Raw genomic sequence first — 20945 nt, 5'->3', positions numbered from 1 at the left:
GCAATGCTGTTTTAATGCTAGGCTATTTGTGCTGTTCAGTTTGTCTTTTGGCACAGTTGTTGGCCGTGTTGTTGTTTTTTTTGTGCGGACATGCACGCTGTTGTGTCGGGTCGGGTCTGATCGCAGCCATGGTTAATTAGGGGAAATACAATATCGGGAGGGAGACTACGCGCGTAGAACCATTTTTGACACAAAATGATCAAGCAACATTTTAGCTGCGTTACGCACGTGAATCTTACATGGGTAACGCGTGTAGTGTGTTCGTACCTTCAGACTCACATAACTCAATTCACTTAGTAACTCTAAAGTTGTTGTATTTATCTTCATCTCTTATCTATTGTAAGAGTTTATGAATGACTGCACGTACAGTTGTCAGATCGCGGACCCCAAACAATGTCGTTGCCTAGCAACTTGCTCGAAAATATTTCATTTTCCTGTAGACTGTATGCTTTTAGGGACATCGCGGCCACCTGCAGGACAAATATATACATAAATATATTCCAAAACGCCTCAATTAGCCTATCCTATTTCCATAGGAACAATATAGTGAATGAATTGCAGTTTACACATTGCTGCTATAACACCGATGGCTGCCAATTATAGGACTAGGCCTATTTAAAACTAATGTTTTTGGTTGAAACTAACATAAATAAGAAAATATGTCGGAGCAAACAATTTACAATTACAATTGTATGTGTAAGTAACAATATCTTGATAATCTGAGTTACCGTGTCGAAATTCAATGTTTGTTATGCTATGGAAATGGCTTTCTGCAATATAGGCTACCTTGGCAGAATGTTATAATTCTGTATTATTTGCATTCAGAACTGGCTCAGTGGGTCATTCTACAGATTCGGTGCCCTTTATAATCTTTCAATGTCCCAAGCATGTCTACTAATACAACTTTACAGAACATGTATTTAAGAAAATTACAACCAGATTTTTTAAAAGTTCTGCATGTTTTTAATATGCTGTAGGAAATAAAAAATTAAAATACTAATTTATTTCAACATTTACATGTTTTCTCTCTTTGATTATTGAGAATTCCGCCTGTCCCCATTCATCATCATGAAAAGAATAATATCCATTTTGAGTATTCAATGTTAAATAACACTGCACTTTTTGGTTTAATTTAATTGAAATGGGTAATTTTAAAGAATAACACATTTAATATAAAGTATAATTTTTTATTTTTTAAGTAATTTAAGCGTTTATCCCTGTCCCTGCGTTTCATTCAACCCCGTAACGCAACCACTCTCCCCCTACCATAAAATAATAGTACGACCCTTTTGACATTCTTCATGAGCAAGTGACATCAGCAAAGTCTTTTGAACATCATGGTGAAGCAAGTGGTAGGCTTCTCATTAACTTTCTATGAATATTTGATGATTTTTATGTACAAATGGGCTTGGTCAATCATAGGGCTTCAACACTGTTAGGAGGAAAACTCATAGTAAACCAGGTGTGTCAAAAAATAAAGTTTGCAACTGGAAAAGTGCATAAATATCTACATTGTATAATGCCATGTGGTGCACTACTAGCTGCTAGCATGAACACATTAACAAAAGATTAGCATAAAACTTTCAACCCCATCACATTCAGCCCCATCACACTTCTTACTGTAACAGGGTTGTAACAGGGTTGAATGCACGTTACGGGGTTGAATCCCTGGTACATCTTTGTAATATTTTAGGTACTTTTCTTATTAAATATGACATTAAAGACATACTTAACTGGTGGGAATATGAAGGTGTATTGAACTCTGAGATCCTATGTAATATAAATATGCAAACACTTAAGAAATCGGTTCATCCTAGCCTGAGAAAAGGCAGAAAGAGTGTTTATGGTCTCACTATCTAACCCTATTTTTACCATGTGTGACATCACACATGGTCAAATGTAGGGTTAGGATTAACAGGACAGCTGGGCAAAGGGAAGAAAAACCTTCTTCATTACATTAATTCACAAAAATGTGGGTTTTATACAAAGAATTTAAAAAAGTGACATCATCATTCAACCCTGTTACATGATTTTCAACTCCGTTGTTCAGCATTTCTTTGTATTTTTGTATTAAATATACAACATATAACATCAACATGTGTTTACTTGTGTGTGTTGTAACTGGAAAAACAAGTAGATGAATATATTTTTTAATTACATGACATTACTGCATATGAGCAGTGAAAATGCCAAGTGGGAAGACAAATATTTTCATCATAACCGGTCTTGGATGGTCCTTGAGGCTTTTTATTTTTTTTTAAATTGAATAACATTATATGATTATTAACAAGGGACATCTAAACTGAGAGATCATGTCAGAATATTATCAGAAACCCATTCTAAATATTAGCACCTGAATAACAAAATGACCGTGACGGGGTTGAATTAAAGTGTGACATGTTTCTGAAAATTTCTCAAAATAATCATTTTAATAGTGATGTTGAGATGGGAAAATATTGTTTCAATTACATGTTAATATCAATATGTCACATCACATCAAAAAAAGTTTAGAATTTGAATGTACTTTTTTTTCTTACAATCAAACACAAAGGGCACCGATTCTATAGAACAGGGATGGGCAGCTTTGATAAAAGGGAGGGCCACACAAATTTTCACCTCACTACCAGAGGGCCACGTATATCAACATGCACTTTCACCATTATAACCTTGTCACTTAATTGGCCTACTATAGCTATATACTAACTATATATAACTAATTTAATAAATAGAACAAAATATACTGGCAATCAAAATTTATTAAACCAATTTTCAAACATTACAGACAATTTGTCTCTTTCAGTCAAGAACACAAAACAAAACATATCTCTAATAGTGCAATTCTTCTCTGCTCTGACATTACATAACATTTTTCATTTTCTCAAAATGTTATCCTCTGTAAAATCCTGTCTTAATGAGACACTTGTGGCCTCTCCTGCTGGCGCACAATAGACTGAATGTCAATCTCAATATTGGTGCATCCAATCTGCATGAGCTGGAAGAGTGTCTCATCGGTCAGTCGGTTTCTTTCTTTGGACTTGATGTGCTTCATCATTGAGAAGTTGCTCTCGCAGATGTAAGTGCTCCCAAACATGCTGGCCATCGAAAGTGCAAAATCCCTGAGGATTGGAAATCGGGACTCTGGTAGCAGTCTCCAGAAGGAGATTCCCCTCTCGTTGCGGTTTGCTTGAAAAAACGGGTCTGCCTGTAGTTCGCACAGTTCAAGCTGCAGCTCAGGGGGCTGCTCGCTGACAGCAGCAGAGAGCGGGTCAGTGAACAACGCGATGCGTGGCTGCATGGCGTAGAAATCTTGGAAGCGGCTCTTAAACTGCTGCTGCAGTTTTTCGATTTCTGCTTTGTACTTGAGCATGGTTTCTTCGCATTCGGGAGCATCTTTGCGCATCTCTTCACATGAGGGGAAGTGTGCCAAATTCGGACGGTCGGATTGGAAGCCTTCTTTAAACAGGCCTAGTTTAGCATTAAACGCGTTCATGTGTGCGTATAGATCCGACACAGTTTGGCCTCTTCCCTGCAGCTGCAAATTGAGGCGATTGAGATGAGATGTGATGTCTGCAAGGAAGGCCATGTCACAGAGAAAATCCGTGTCCCTGAGTTGACTGCAGTACGCACTGGTGTCACATCGTATGCTCTCCTCAAGGAACACAGGGATTTCAGAGCGCAGCGCAAAAAACCTCTCCAAGCATTTCCCGCGGCTCATCCACCTTATCTCTGTGTGCATCTGTAAATCCCCGTACGCGGCGCTCACTTCATCCAAAAAGGCTACAAACTTCCGATGATTAAGAGACCTGTTTCCTCCTCGAATGAGATTGGTAACTTTTGTTACTAAATCCATGACATGGCTGAAGTTCATTGACTTGGCACAGAGGGCCTCCTGCAATATAAAATAAATTGGATTCAGCAACATTGTAGTCATTATTTATTTTTAAATCTCACTAAGGAAACACACATTGATAACTAGGGCTGCCTCACAGGCGAAAAAACGTTAGTTGACCAGAAAGGAAGAGAACGTGGAATCTGTCTCAGATTAAAATCGTGACTTTTAAAGCACCAAATTACTTGCTTTAACGAATTTCGTTGGTTTATAATTTTATGAATTATAAAATATAATTTCCATGAGGCTGTTCAGTCAGAAAATAACGGATCATTAGTAAAAGCGTTTGCCCTGCCGCTCCGTGCCTGCCTCCGCCGCCGACACACACACACACACACACACTGACACACTCTCTGACAGCACCGCGGTCGATAACCGAATAAAGTGAAACGACTAGGAAAGTTTTTAGTTGGGGGCAGCCCTATTTATCACCGATAATAATAGCTGAAAATAACGTTACCCACCTGATGTATGATGCAGTGCAGTATTGGACAGTCAACGCCACTCTGTCTGAGAAGCCCGGCGAATCCAGTGCGTCTTCCTTGCATTGATGGTGCACCGTCAGCAACAACAGCTGATAGCTTGTCAAAGCCTCCGTGCTCACTCACAACACTTTCAACGGCGTTGAAAATGTCCTGTCCCTTGGTAGTGTCATGCAAAGACACCAGTTTCAGTAACTCCTCATGCACTTCAAATGAATTGTTTACTGCTCGTGTGTAGATGAGGAGCTGGCTTACATCCATCACATCTGTACTCTCATCTAGCGCTAAGGAAAAGTACTTGCAGTCGTTCATGATTTCTCTGTGCTTTCCCTCGACATGATTTTGGATATCAAAAATTCTTCTGGTCACTGTGCGTCGGGAGAGAGAGACCGTTTCAAAGTTCTTAGCCATGTTGTCGTCTCCAAAAGCTTTCGCCATCTCAACTGCACATCGCTTCACCATTTCACCATCAGACAGCGGCTTCTTTGCTTTAGCAAGCTCAAGTGAAACAACATAAGACGCCTTCAGTGACGATTCCTGTGTGGTCGTGGCTTTGGTAAAAAAGCTTTGCTGACGGTGTATTTTTCGCTTGAGATCAGCAACGACAGCGGCTCTGGCAGCTCCGGTGTACTTGTCATACTTTTCTTTGTGCGTGGTGTTGTAGTGTAGCCTGGTCCAACCAGACCATCGTACTTCATTTCATTTGTACAGAAGGTCTGGCAGTGCTGTAATTGGCAAACGTTCACTCACTTGGAGGCGGGTGTCTGTCGAAGTTTAAAACTATTGGATCTGCCCAGTGCCACTCTGGATTAGCCAACCAATCGCATCACGTTTGGTCGTCACGTGTGTCATGAGCCGGCTTTTGACGGTGCGTTCCAGTTGGACAGGAAACTCGGAAATTTCCGACTTCACTACATATTGTAGTCTATGAATCTAGCAACAGTAACTTGTTAGAGCCTAACGTTTAGTTATTTGGACGAGAAAGGTTTTAGGCGTCCATACTTTCGCGAGCAGATGCACTGGAACACAGACAGGTCGGAACTCGGAACTACCAAGTCGGAAATCTCCTTCTTCCGAGTATAAAGGAACGCAGAATTCAACTGAGCCACTCGCTCTGTTCGCTGATTGGACACTCAGAAATCTGATTCGAGCAGGATCCCACTGATACACCCCATCACCAGACTGACTACTGAAGGGAAAATGAAATTTGGGCGGAAGTAGGTAGGCGGGCGGAGCCAGGCTAGTTGTAGTGGCGGCTTAAGTTAAAATCCTTCATTGCCGATTTTGTTTCCAAGCACACTAAACACATGGGTTTTCCTTTACAATCTGTAAAGAGATAATCTGTTTCCCATCTTGGCTGGAAAACGCGGTTTTCTTCATCTAGTTTTCTTTTTTGAGCGCTCATGTTTGTAAAAATTTTTTTTTTTTGTAAATCCCGCTCTGATCCCGCTAGAAGAGGTGAGGTCGATGTGGTAATTCCAAGACCGTCCACTTGGCTACATACCGCTTACATTTGCGGGGAGCGCCCTCTAGCGGCTGACATAATTAATTACAGTTGGGGTCTGGTTCAAATTACATACTTTTTTCCGACGACTGTGAAACCAATAATATATAATTTTTTATAAATGAACTCGCGGGCCGCACAAATTTGTCCCGAGGGCCGCATGTGGCCCGCGGGCCGCCAGATGCCCATCCCTGCTATAGAATGACCCATGTAACTGACGGTCCATTACGAGTACAAGGGCAAGTGGGTTCCATTTAAATCCTCCGCTCCTCCCCCGCCCAGTCTCCCTCCGCACTCCAAGTTCCCTCCGTGCAACGTATGCTGTTACGTCATACCAAGGGCTGAGGGTAAATGAGCGAGGGGAAGTGCAACTACTATTGGAATGCAGTTTATGAGTAGGACGCTAGTATGGCTTTCCGAACACAGCCATTGTGAGTGTGTTATGAAAAAAGAAAAAAAAATAGAACTCAAGCACGTGCACGTGCAACGACCACCGCTTACTTAACACTTGCATAGCTTTTGTGAAGGAAGAGAACGTCCACCACTGCGTCTGCAGGTAAGAGGGTGACAGACAGCTGCTCATCTCCTCACGCCCACAAACGACCTGCACCATGCCATCGGAAAAAGGTAAGATTGATAGTATGGTTGATAGCCTACTTAAAGTTTTTATTTAAGCTAGTTTAGAGTAAATGCCATAAGGGTAAGGGCTTAACACGTAGCACAAGTTAAGGAATCAAACTCTTGTGTCGAATGTGTATCTGCGCCTCATAACCAACTAAATGTATCGGGCCACCACAGACAGGCAGCTGGCTGAATAAAACAGAACGGTGTAGGTCTACTCCGTTTTGTTTAAATTCTTTATTTTAAAACTTAGATTTAATTTGAAAAAGGTTGATGCATACAAAACAGAACCTCTTAGCCAGGCACTGTTACATCCATGCATCATTAAACTTAAATGTTAAATATTCCGGAATATACAGAGTGGGTTTTATTTAGCACACAATAATTTTAATTAATTTCTTAAGTTAAACAGCCAGTCAGATGCAGAGGAGAGTATGGGTTGGACAAATCGACAACCAGATGGTCTTTTCCGGTAAATATTCTATCTATTAATTTCATCTTTTTAAGTATAAATCTTTTTGCAATCTTAGAAAGAAGGTCTTTCCATCTGTTGAATTTCGTCAACAATTAGGCCTACAAGACACTTTCTTACTTTTTTTGTTTGTTGCTGCCACAGTTAGTATTTTTAAGAGGTAGCCTACAGTATCTATCGTTTCCTGTTATTCCAGTCTGCGGTTTTAAGAAGAGGTTGCGTGCTCAGTGTAGGTAACAGTGTGCAATAATTTAATTGGTTAATACATACATAATAATCTCATGTGCGTACTGTGTATACATTTATAATAAAGGCTAGTTTCAACGCAAGCTCTTTATCAAGAAAGATCATAATTAAGGTGCTCTCGGAACAACTTTAGAATGTAGTGTTTTTGCCTTTCTGTAGGACAGGGATTTTGAATCATATTAGGGTTGAGAATATTACTTAGACAATAGTTTTATGTAATTTCTTTGAAAAAGTGCAATAAAATGTCCTTGTAATGTATTTTATGGTTTTGCAGCATTCCTTCTGTGATAATAAATGGGTGTAATGTTATTTTATATTTAATGGAATAACAATAACTGGCATATCTCTGCACGATGAATTTCGGCAGAATTTCACATGCAGCCCTGCAGCAAAACGAGAGACAATATACATTTCTAAACTAACATTAAATCCTGTTATCGTGCCAGTTCCTGACACCCCAGTGGAAGTCCTTGTGGCTGTCCTAACAAAGGCCCAGGAGATAGCCACAACAAGTGATAATGTGCCAGAGGAGTTGACGAGTCACTTGCAGAAGGCTGTGAACATAGCCAGAGGCCTGGATGACTACGTGGAGAGAATGACCACCCCAGAAAGTCAACCACTGGTAGAGCTTTATAAGTAAGTCTCTGCTTCCTATACACAATCATCTACAACCCACAATGCTTATAGTGTCTGAGTTCACTTTGTCAATATTTTCATTCATACATCCTTGTAGGAAAACCATTTCCCACGACTGGGATCAAGTGTACAGGGATGGCAAAACAATGTTCCGCCTTCCCAAGGAGTGCATCACTGGACATGTTGAAGGTTGGACATTGGACACACACGTACTGCACATATCCATCATTTCCACTGTTTTTAAAGTGGAGTCGGTGATTCTGGAGAACGCTTGTTCACTTTTTGTCACAATCAGTGAATATCTCCCCAGGATCTGATACCTCGGTGATACTTGAGAAGTGAGACAAAACAGAGTGCAATGTTGAAAAAATACAAACCCTATGTTTAGGCAAATTAAATTACATGTATGTTTCCGACATACGTATACTAAGCTACTGAGCTACACTTTGATACAAACTCCCAGCTTTTATCCTTTTTATCAAAATGGGCTTTTTACCTTGCCATTCCTTATTTTGTGTCAACACCGTCAGACACAAACACACACATTTATTTTCCCTCAATTTATGCTAGACCCATGAGAAGAATTGTGATCACAAGTTTTCACCAAGACTGACAGAGGCCACAAAAAATATTTTCAAAATGTATATGACTATAGATATTTTATATCGATTTTCCTCTATGTTCTTCAGTTGAACTGTGTAATAGAATGTTTACTTTAAAATGAACAGCAATCAAGATGTGTTTCAAATTTCAAAACACATTCTCATGTTAGGTGACTGGTTAGATTTTCACATATGACCAACCATTCCTCAAGAACTATGAAATATCATTATGTATTGTTATCATAATAATATAAATCTGACGGAGTTGACAAGTATATCTTATGAATTTGACATATCGGACGGTGGTGACGAAAACCCAGATAACCATCAAATACGTAGAATAATCAATAACAGTGATTTTATAACAGCATATTATTGGTTGAGCGTTAATTCACGATTCACATTACAGTCTTTCAATCAGACTTGCTCTAAAAGACTCAGACCAAATCGCCTCATTTTGTATATCATCCTGTACTTTAAGAATCATCCTTGACAAAAGAAGATTGTGAGAGTTTCCATAAATACAGTATTAGAAAAACTAAACCCTATTTCTGTATTTAATATAATTATAATAACTTGAAAACCACCCAAATATGATGCCTTCATATTGAATGTCAACTCCGTCATTGGCCTGTCACCACGTCAGATAGGAAATCTGACGGAGTTGACATCTGACGGTGTTGACATATTTAACGTTTCTTAAACAAAACAAATGGAATTAATCTAGTTAGCCATTTGTTTTTTCTGTTGATGATTGGTGCTAGTATGAACTACTTCAGGAATATAAGATTATCGAAACATTTCAAATAACGTCTTCAGAAATTGTAAGTCGGTGTTGACGTATCATGGTTGTGACGCAGGACTTTCAAGATTTGGAATGTAAAATATTCTAAAATTACAACACTTATCAGAGCCTGTCTGACTCTAATGTACTCTGCAGAGGTAGAATGTGACAAGAGGTCCTTCATAGTGACAGCTGCCCCTTATTTTGGCTGATTTTCTTACATTTTAATGGATTGTCTGACGGTGGTGACAAAAAGTGTCCCACCACTTTGAAACCATATAAAACATGAATGTGTTGAAGAAAAACAGTTTTTATTGATATGAAAGATTATTTAGTGTTGCTTATGATGAAAAAAGCACTTTTTAATCAGTAATGTAAGTTTTTAATAGGTTTTATTGCATATGAAAGATTGAAACCTTCTCTGTGGACACACTGTTTTGGATGTTGTGAGAAGATAACAAGTGTCATATATTTGACATAATAATGATAAAATAAAATGTAAGGGGATAATTGTGCTCCAGACATTCTATTCTTAATCCCTAATAACATCTACAATTTTAAATATTTTTAAAGATAACAGCAGTTACATATGGAAGACGGCCATTTGTCCCAGTTCCCAAGAATCACTGACCTATGTACTGTGTGCACTGAAATGAAATCTGGTGTTACAGACCTAGGCTCTAAAACTGGAATGAAGACTATGGGCATTTAAACAAAGGGAGCCCACCTTAGCTTCATGCAGTTTACAGAGCCTAGGCTGTGTATTACAATTTATATATTTGGGGGTGCCTTTAGCTCAGTTGGTAAGGCGCCCCCCTCCCGGGCCGGGCCCAGCAGCAGACCCGGGTTCGATTCCCACCCGCGGTCGTTCTCTGCATGTCACTCCCCTCTCTGCCCCATTTCACATCTGTCTCTCTGCACTGTCAATAAAGCATAAAAATGCCAAATAAAAAATAACTAAAATTAAAATATTTTTTTATTCACTGATTTTGGGCACAAGGTTATTTTGACAACAAGCACACTCCAGAATCGCTGAATCCACCTTTAATGTTGTAATAACTTGCTCTGTGGTGTGTCTTTGGCAGGCCAGACGCTGAAGATGCTGGTCCACATGAGTCAAGCCAAGAGTGTTCTAGAGATCGGAATGTTCACGGGTTACGGTGCACTGTCCATGGCTGAAGGGCTCCCTGAAGACGGCTGCTTAGTTGCCTGTGAGCTAGAGCCGTACCTAAAACACTTTGCCCAGCCCATTTTTGACATGTCTCCACATGGCAAGAAGATTACTGTCAAGACTGGATCTGCCATGGACACCCTCAAGGTGAATACCCTCCCCTTTGATTGTAAATTACTTCGTCTTCTGACAGTTCTAATAACTTTCTTTCTTTGGGCCCTTTTAGGAATTGGCTGCTGCAGGTGAGCAGTTTGACATGGTCTTCATCGATGCCGACAAGAATAATTACATCAACTACTACAACTTTATTCTGGACAACAATTTGCTGAGATTGCGAGGGGTCATATGCGTAGATAACACACTGTTCAAAGCCAAGGTTTATCTGAATGACACCACGGATGACAACGGACTGGCGCTTAGAGAATTCAACCAGTTTGTCTTCAATGATCCTCGAGTGGAGCAGGTACATTTCAAAGCTTCACATCATTTTTATGTGTTTGACAAGTGTTCTGTTATTTTCTTTTCTTTTAAACAATGTCATTTCTGTTTTAAGGTCATTATTCCTCTAAGAGATGGCATCAGTGTCATCCGCAGGGTATCTGCATGCTGTGTGACAGAGGTACTGTTTACCTAACCCCAATGTTCAGACCTCAACGAGCCAGTACTGGTACTGTATATCCCATTGAGATCAAGATCTCATTCTTATTGGGAATAAATCAGAGTTAAGAATTAAAACATTTCAAATAAAAAAAAAAACATTTATAAAAATCAACAGTAGAAAAGTGAGAAGTGCATTCTAAAATGACATTGATGCCAATACCAAGACGTACGACTTTGCTTTGTAAAAGTCAAACAGCTGCCATCATACCTGCACTGAAAAGTTTATCTAAGTAATAAACTAAGCTTAATTCTGTCTGCTTATTTTGTCTATTTGTACTAGAATAAAATAACAAATGACGAGGTTTTCCATGGGGTCAAGGGGAGCCCCATCCTGGATCGGATGCGTCTGGATGGAAAGGTTGCCTATGTGACAGGAGCTGGGCAGGGCATCGGCCGAGGGTTTGCTCATGCTCTGGGGGAGGCCGGTGCCAAGGTGGCCGTGGTAGACCTAGACCAAGAGAAAGCTGAAGCAGTGGCTAAAGAGCTCCTTCTTAAAGGTAAGGGCTGTTAAAACATGTATACTTTCTTAGACTAGAATGTAGCATGTGCTGCCCAATTCGCTAACTTAGTAACGCTGGCAAAATGGTATGTTTAAAACAAAAACAAACTCTATATTTGCCTGCAATTGTGACATTCAGTGCAGGCTAATCAGTTTTAAATAAGTTCACTGGCATCCGTCCCCGACTCCCAATACAATAGACCCTGTACACAATAACTAACAATAACCCATAATAACTGTCTGCAACAATTTTTTTTTTTTTATTAATTAACACAATTGTTTGCAGATTACCTGATTACAACTGACTAATCAACTGATGGACCAATAGTTGCAGCTCTACTTGCACGTTGTCTGCTTCTTCAGTTGCTCTCTGGCTCATTTGGTGTTCATATATAGTACTGATCAGTTAACACATCAAAATGGATTTGTTTGGAGTATTGCACCAGCCAAGTTCCAACTACCAAGTTTGAGTTTTTCTAGAGATGTGTAAAGAAAGACACGTCAGTTGTAAGCATTAGTATCACGTAAATCTAAAGGAATTGATGACAACGTATTTGGAGAACTACATGGGAGGAAAATATCCCAATAAATGTATCTCAAAGCTTAATGTCTACTACACTTTACAGTCATTTCCCTCTAATGGATTTCTTTTTAACCTAGTTCTCAGAGTACCCTACATTTTTTCCCCCTGTGGCGTCATACTGGAAAATTAGCTATTTTTTTTTTAAACTTTTATTTGAGTGGTTTTATGTTTTTTTTTACAAATAAAATTAGCTATTTAAATGAAACGGTACCTCCAATGTAGGGATGCAAAGGTATCATATCATATCCACTTCTGCCAAACAATGCAACAGTCATTGCATTGACCTTCGCTTTATAGTTTTTTGTCCAGCAGATGGCAGCACATTAAAGTCTAACATAAATTGTGTCTTGCTGTGTAAGTAAAATGTTCAATCTTAACTCGTGTATGTGTTATTTTATTTATATTTTCCTATTAAAGAAAGAAATTACCTTGACTTTAAATAAGCTTAATTAATTGTTATGGTATTTCTCACAATGTGCAGTTTTCTTATTTTTTTTTCTTCATCTCAAACTTCTTAAATGTCCAAGTATAGAATGTAATTATACCATATACTTACTTATACCATTCATAATGTTACAACAACGTTTTTAACATACATCCATGTTTTTTAAATACAGGTATCAATGCCATTTCCATCACAGCTGACGTGAGCAAATCAGATGATGTCCAGCGGATGATTGACACCATGGTCTCCAAATGGGGAACGATCCACATTGCCTGTAACAATGCAGGCATCAACATGAACTCAGCCAGTGAAGACACCAGTCTAGAGGAGTGGGACCAGACATTTGATGTCAACCTGAGGGGGACGTTCATGTGCTGTCAGGTGCGAATTACCTGCTGTGAAATACAGTGTGTATGTGTGTGTGTGTGTTTGTGTGTGCGTGTGTTTTTGTGTGTGTGTGACCGACCTCCCTATATTGAACTGTGATGTACTGGATTGATGTTTAATTTCCAGACCAAAAACAAAAATGCACTTATAAACATACATTTTTAATTTATGAATTGATTTCAGTTCAAAATACACAGTTTAACTACAATCATTTCATACTGTGCAATAAGTTGCAAATATTTTTTTATTTTATTTTTTTTTGGGCATTTTTATGCTTTATTGACAGTGCAGAGAGACAGAGGTGAAATGGGGCAGAGAGGGGAGTGACATGCAGAGAACGACCGCGGGCGGGAATTGAACGGGTCTGCTGCTGGGCCCGGCCCGGGGGTGGACGCCCTACCAACTGAGCTAAGGGCGCCCCCAAGTTACAAATAATTCTGATCCAAACTCTGTTTAAAATAAAAATTGTGCGGGAAGAACTTGTTAAAATATGTAGGAAGGTTTTTTTTGGGAAATTTTAGACGGAGGAGAATAAATATTATACTGTATGTTATTAAAAACAAAAATAACTTCTCCATGTTATGACACTCTAAACAATGAGATACCCAGTTTAAATGTAGTGATACATGGATTGCTTCAATATGAAGAAATCTTTTTTCTTTCTCTGGAACTGAAATTATTATACTCAGCCAGACTTAAACTTATTATTATTTTTAATTTTTTCACCAATGTAAAAATATAGAGCATTTGTTTACCCATTCCAAATATTTCTGTAATTCTGTAAGGAATTTGCTTGAGAAATGATACCTGAAGAACCAAACTGATTGTTGATCATGTATTATCTAGCCGCTGTCTGACATCTCTGTCTGTCTCAAATCTGTCTCAAGTGCCCCAAATGTTGTTTAACCGCTGTCCATGGATAAACTGCATGTTTTTTTTGTTGATCCATGCTCAAGCTTTTGGTAGCATATCGGTGCAATGATAATAAGGTGTTTGAATGTATCCCTCTCTCCCCTGGCCTTAAGGCGGCAGGTCGAGTGATGTTGAAGCAAGGATACGGCAAGATTATCAACACAGCCTCCATGGCCAGTCTAATAGGTGAGTGATGATTCTATTCCCCCCACCAATTCTCTCCTTAGCCCTGTCCATGTCAGCTTTTAATCCTCCATTTCGGTGTGGAAGGCAGAGTTAAATATATAAATTTTTGCTGTGCAGCTTTTTACGCAGGGAATGCACACTTCACAGTAAGCAGTTTTCTATCATCAGGCATGTCTGACTTTGGATCGCTGCAGTGGCAACTTACAGTATATAAGAAATTCAAATATTATGCATCAGCGGGCTAGGGTTCAATTCCAGCCCGGGCCATTTATCTTCCCTCTCTGTCTTTCCCCATTTGAAATCTTTACTCTACTATTAAATCCAAACCAAAAATTTCTTCATAAATAGATAATCATAGATTTCCTGTTTATGACAAAACTTGAGGCGAACATGCACATTTAAAACAGGATCAGCCAGCTTTTCTCTTTTGCAACTTTTACCCCAGTTAAACTGCTCTGCGTAGAGATGCATCCACCCCTGCCTGCGTAGTACTGTATAAGCCCTAGCAGCGAAGGTTTGTGATTGCGTCTCGCAGAGGCAGTTTTGCATCATAATAAACATCCCCTCTCTGCGGAGCTGTCTGGAGGATGTGTAAGGCAACCTAAGGTCCAACTCGGGAAGGGGATGGTTCCTGTACAGCCTGTGCCAGCAGCTCTGTTTGAACAGTGGAAGACACTTTTAGAGTTGGTGGGAGCCTTAGTAAAAGGCTTGTAATTCGTAATGTTCCCTCTTCCAACAGGTTCCCTCCAGAGGAACAGCAACACTTCAGCAGTATAGTCAAATGAGCAGTAAAGCGCTGTGCCATATGGGCCCAAGTCCCGACTGCACCGGGCAATCTGTAAAACAGGAGCATGCTGGTAAATAGAGGCCGGCATAAAAAAAAAAATAGTGATCAATTACTCACATTACGTACAGTCCTTCAGGAATTGACTTCATTGGTCTGGACATCTGTTATAATATTGTCATAATGTGTAATCAGATGGGACCTGTTCTAGCCAAGTGGAAGCCCAAAAAGGCAGCCGTAAATGCCCAATTAAAATGCACAATGACAGCTTTTTGTCCATCTGCTGAATACAATGTGTGTATGTGCCAACTAACACGCACACAGTCTCGACTATCAACGTACCTTTAAAAAAATACTGGCCAGCAGTACAAAGACTCCCAGATAGCAAATATATCCAAGTTGATGTGGTCACATTCAGCTCTTTGGCTACACAGAGGGATTTATGACTCTCATGCTGAGACCTGCAGGTCTCAGCTGCATTAGTGATATACATCATAACAGCCACGGCATTCTGGGAAAAAAATGGCATCACTTGAACATCTCAAAATGTAAAGGCGTGCCTGATAAAGAACATGTTTTTCTCCCACTTGAAATGTGCAATAAGTAGCAGGGTGAATATTAAAGAGGGCTTTGGAGGATGCTCTTCCCTTTCCCCCTTCTCTGGGGATTACTGCTCTTTAAGACGGGCGAGAAAAACATCAATGCAGGTTTATTTAAAGGATGAAGGCCTTTTCTGAATGGTATTTTGAGGCCGTATCATCAGGTCTTGCGTGAGGATTAGCGCTGTTAGGCATTTTTGAGCTGTGTTTCCTGTCCTGATAAGTCGGATTTCACCTTCAATCTGCGTGTAAGCCCTTGGCTCCGCTCCTCCTTGCGTGTTCCTCTGAGGGTCCTAGGCTAACCCTTATCCAGCCTGGCCCGGCCCAACCTTATACCATCCCTCTGCTATCTCGCCACACTCACACACTCAACTCAACCGCACTGTCCCACCCTTAACATCTTAATTCTTCAGCACTTTTCCAACTTTTACCCCTATATCCTATATCCTACATCATTTTCCTGTTTTTTCGAATTTATCCGAGTAATACATGCAGATGCTCATGCCCCCTTCTCCTCAGGCCCGGCCCCTGCCTCTATGCAACTGGCTGGTATTATTTATCATCCCTGGTCTCACACTGAAGCCATTTGGCAGTGAGATCGGCGGGTGATGAGGTTAACTACTAAAGTTGTATGTAACTTGGAGCCTTCCTCGCGATGATTAATCAACCGGCGGAAAATGAACCCCTCTGCCGGCATCCCATGCAGTGTGCAGCATCTGTGATGGTCAAGGCAAACAAATGGCTCCTTGTCTTTGTTGCTAAGGACAGAGCATAACTGGACTTTATAAGCAATTAATTTGACATGCCTTCTTCCGCCACGGTCCTCTCGCCAGCTAATGGAAGGGGCTTTTATGTGGTGCTCAGTATGAAATGCATGTGTTGTCAGCTTTTGTGTGAAAGGAACTTGGGATGCACCAATTGACTTTTTTTAGTTCCGATCCGATTCCGATATCTGGGTTTTGGATATCGGCCGATACCGATACGATATCATAATTGTTATACATTTTTTTGTTGGTGGTGATGTTATGTATAAGGCTAGGAAGGCTTAAGCAATTCTAATTTAAAAGAGCAAGAAATGTACACAAATGCATATAGGTTTATCTTAAAGGCAGAATTATAGTCATACAAAAAAAATCCTTCTCAATGATCACTTCTGCCCCACTAGAATATGTGGTGGTCTGTTTGTGTTTGTTTATTTGACAGGGACAGTGCATATTAATAAACATTTCTGTAAATATGCCAGATTTAGCCAGAAGGCTAGTTTCCATCTGCAGTCCTTGGCCAGATGTAACAATAGGCTCCCTGAAAAGCAAATAAGCAAATAACAGAAAGAGTTAAAAAAAATAAATAAAAATAAAAAAAAAAAAATAACATATGAAAGCAACAGATAAAACATGAATTATAACCACATACAAGTATTCAGTAGTTCAAGCATTAAAATACATAAAGCATGCAGGACAAACAAGAGTCAGCATCAGACAAACACAAATTAAAAAGGTAGACTAGGACTTATAGCAACATCAGATGTGTTAGACATCAAGGCAGTAGCCCACCAAAGCAAACTGTACATGCACAACAAACAAACAAAAAATCGACATGACAATAGTACATGAAGCAGCACAGGAGAGACGGAACGAGCTACACAAAAGCATACAAACAAGCAAGCAAAGTAAGTGTTGCAAGACGCAGGACAAATTCACAGACAGACACGCTGACACAAGGAGGCATGAGCAGGCGGGTCAAGTTTAGTGCTGGCAGGACATATTATCAATGAGCCACTGTTTCAGATTAGAACTAAATGACCGATATGTGTTTAGGTCTCTGATACATGTTGGGATGTTGTCTGAACAGTCTTCCTCTCTGGCTGTATTTTACATAGTAGACATACATAGCACTTCCTTGACTTGGATTAGCTGTGGTTAGGTCACTGGCTAACAAACTGATATGCACTGTATGTCAAATTAGAAAGTGGTGTCCTCTCTCCCTCCACCGAACGTCGGCGCATGCTCGCATGGCTCGTTCGCTCTTTCATAGTAAAAAATAGATCAATTAAAATTAATATCGGAGCTGTCAGTCCGATATCCGATACGCTGATTTTGGCCATATCGGACCCGATACTGGATCGGATCGGCCCCATTCCTAAAAGGAACTATTGGTAGTTCTTTTTTAATCTCTGTTGAAGAAATGACTCCCAAAAATAACATTTTGATTTAAGCGATAGCCTGAATTTCAGAAGTACATGCAATCATTAAGGTGGCGATAGCGATAGCGAATGTAGAATGCTTGTTGTCAAAATACATTTGTCAGAATCAGTGAATATCTCCTCATGACTTGCTACCTGTCTGTTCTGTGTGCATGCTGAAAAATAATCCAGTGTTGATACAAAGCCTAGGCTCCGTAAACTGGTGTGTAAAAACCATCACAGGACCATAGCTAGGAACATGCCTGTTTACAGAGCCTAGGCTGTGTATTGGCCCTTGACTTTCTTTCAGAAGCGGATCGTGAGGAGATATTCACTGATACTGACAAAAAGTGATTTTGACTACAAACATTCTCCAGAATTGCTGACAACCTTCAAAGATGCTGTAATTGTTATCTTTACAAAAACCCCATATTGTGTCCATTTAAGGTAACTTGTTTTCTTCCTGGTCTACCCTGCAGTCCCACATCCCCAGAAGCAGCTTTCCTACAACACGTCCAAGGCTGGCGTGGTCAAACTGACTCAGACTCTGGGCACGGAGTGGATTGACAGAGGAGTGAGCGTCAACTGCATCTCACCGTAAGTGCTCTCTTCTTCTTGGCCGTCGGCCCTTTACTGGTTTGTGCCAAAGCAAAGCGAAGCAAAGCACACTGGTCCACCTCAGAGTGTAGCGAGTAGGATTGAGCTGCAAAAGAATAAAGAGGTGATTAGTGTGTTTGCTTTCATATGAAGAGCCCCGTTTGCGAATGATGCACTTAAATTATTAAGTCCTCAAACAATACATCAGCTTCTTAATTAGATGACATCTTGAGGGATGAATCAACCAAACACTTGCTCTAATTGTTCTTTTTCAATTAGGGAATCAAATTTGCAACCTCACTCGCGAGTGTCGGTCGCAACAATAGCGCCTTGTTTGTATCTATTTGTCTGTGAAGCTGAGCAAGGGGGGCGAAGAAAAGAGAACACAGGAAAGGGGCTTTATGTATGTGTGTGTGTGTGTGTGTGTAGAGGGAGGGGGGTTGCGTGCTAAGTGGAGCATCCCTTAGCCCCAGCCTTCCATGATCAAATCCGTCCGGTGTTACTGGGCGAGCCAGGGCCCAGTCACAGAACAAAGCCCTTACACGGGCTGCGCGGCGCTCAGCTTTATTTATCGGCAGCTTGTTTGCTAATTTGAATTTGCAAGAAGCAATTCTCTCTCTCTCTCTCTCTCCCTGTGCTAACTGGGTGTCTCAATGGGCCGCTGATTTCTTTGAAGTGACAGTCGGTAAATATGCATAAAAAAAGAGACACAATTAGCGCTCGCAAGGTTGACTGGAGCCTGATTCCATTGGCAACTTTTTGCCGCAGAGGTGATAAGCTGTATTATCTAGAAAATTGGCTGAGGGAAAACAGTACCTCTGATTGCCAGCTAAAGGTTCCAGATAACAGGGGCTGCTGAAGAGAAATATAATTGAGGTGGAATATGTTAACCAAGGTGTCACACGCTCCTTGGAAGTGCTAATTTATCCAATGTTGGAATTCCATATCAAGGCACCGGGATGCGTCGAACAATGATTTGGGGCCTCGCTGCTTTTAGTCACTGTCACGTCAACTGTGCGTAAAATTCTGAAGTTGTCTGGTATAACGCACATGCGGCTGTGTTGACATATTTATTGGAATGTGTAGCTCTGTGATATTTGCCTGTAAAAAAGTGAAGAGAGCTGCATTTGCTTTGTGGTAGCGCTGAATAATATCAGGGCGTTGCAACTAATAATAAGAACTTTAGCAAAGGCTTTGAGCAAATGATGCCAGACGTCCCTCTTTACACCCGTCTTCCTGAGATGTGAGAGTGCCAGTCCCACAGTAAATATCATCAGATATGCCATGCTGTGCCCTTTCTGCAAAAAGATAATTGGGTTTATTTTTGTCACCAAAGTGGTGGCTCTGAAACAAACTCTGTCACTCCAGGTGTCTGAACTGTGATGCCCTCTGATTTTTCATTGTGTGTGTGTGTTCTCTCTCTCTTTTCAGGGGGATTGTTGACACCCCTCTCATCCACACAGAGAGCCTGAAGCCCCTGATGCAGCGCTGGCTGTCAGATATCCCTGCTGGTAGACTGGCTCAAGTCACAGACCTGCAAGCTGCAGTGGTCTACTTGGCATGTGACGCCTCCGACTACATGACAGGGCATAACTTAGTCATAGAGGGTGGGCAAAGTCTGTGGTAGATAGAGGGGGTAGATGAAGAGATGAAAACTTTTTTCCCATCTTTTCTCTCTTCCATCTCCTGGGATTAGTCTCCGAAATAGGTGGCATTCACAATCACATTCCTTTTTTACAGTATTAGTTTAAAATCTTACTGGGTATTGGTCAGTTATTACATCTGTTTAATGGTGTGATTTGGTAGCCGTTTGTCCTCTTATGTGCTGTATAGGTTCAGTTTGCTGTCACATGTGTTTTGACTGTGGCTCATTGAACTTCTTAGCATCTCTTAAAAAGAGGTTACTGCCAAACAGGTCAAAACATTTTTTTTTTCACAATCTCTAATGTATGTGGTTTCTTTGTTAAATGCAACTGAAAGAAACTGATCTCTTCTTTCTTGTAACTTTTTCATTAAGGCAAAGCAAACTTGAAAAGTTTATTTTTATAGAAGTGCAGTTCAAGTTGCTTTACAGAATAACAAAGGGAACAACAGTGTTTGTGTGGTGACAAACATGGTGTGGCTCCTTTGCATGAGTACATAAAAAAAGTGACTGACTTGACGTGTGTGGGGTTTTCTTTTAAAACAGCAACCAAATAAACTGACATGTCTGATTTGGCGTCTTTGCCTCAATTATATGTGGGCATCAAAAGAAAAACCTTGCTGTTTGGATGATCTTACAGAACACACACCAATTCCCTAATACAGAATGATTGCTTCAGTGAGGACCACAGTTTTAAACTTTCACACTAGAATAGGAGGCCAGTGTTGTGCACTGCGCTTGCACCCTGACTTACTCTGGTCCAAGACTCTTGTGTACCATATGCAGCATTACAGCATCCCAGTCTCCAGGCTCTTTCTTGCCAAATGGTCCCCACAAGTGGTGCTTGTGAGCTCCATCTTAATTGCTCCTTTAACTGTTTGTCTGCTGAAAAACAATACTTAAATGAGAGGTTAGCAGAGGACGTGACCCTGGGCGCTGCAATTATACGAAAAGTAGTGGCCAATTAGCACTCTGCAATGTGACACTGTTTGGTGTTTATGTGGGTGACTTCAACTTCTCACTGCTAGTGACCGTTCTCTGATTTACATAATTGAGGGATTG

At 40.4% G+C, this 20945-nt stretch overlaps 2 protein-coding genes across 2 annotated transcripts; one reads left to right on the top strand and one right to left on the bottom strand.

The window, feature by feature from the left end:
- Positions 1-2908: 2908 nt before the first annotated feature.
- On the bottom strand, positions 2909-4683 carry LOC307249803 (general transcription factor II-I repeat domain-containing protein 2A-like; the record flags this gene model as incomplete). The annotated part of the gene is made up of 2 exons (XM_080026655.1): positions 2909-3889; positions 4354-4683. The coding sequence occupies 2 exons, from the start codon at positions 4681-4683 to the stop codon at positions 2909-2911; spliced, it is 1311 nt and encodes a 436-aa protein (XP_079882781.1).
- A 1803-nt stretch (positions 4684-6486) lies between these two features.
- LOC307249802 (uncharacterized protein) lies at positions 6487-19868 on the top strand (the record flags this gene model as incomplete). The annotated part of the gene is made up of 11 exons (XM_080026654.1): positions 6487-6502; positions 7661-7850; positions 7948-8039; positions 10322-10554; positions 10634-10870; positions 10961-11026; positions 11348-11564; positions 12767-12975; positions 14007-14079; positions 18124-18241; positions 19673-19868. The coding sequence occupies 11 exons, from the start codon at positions 6487-6489 to the stop codon at positions 19866-19868; spliced, it is 1647 nt and encodes a 548-aa protein (XP_079882780.1).
- Positions 19869-20945: the final 1077 nt, after the last annotated feature.

The sequence above is a fragment of the Ammodytes marinus genome (assembly GCF_949987685.1).
Source record: "Ammodytes marinus genome assembly, chromosome: 4".
NCBI classification, from domain to species: Eukaryota; Metazoa; Chordata; class Actinopteri; order Uranoscopiformes; family Ammodytidae; genus Ammodytes; species Ammodytes marinus.
Note: the sequence above shows the minus strand (reverse complement) of the source record. Positions and strands in the feature narration are given on the sequence as shown.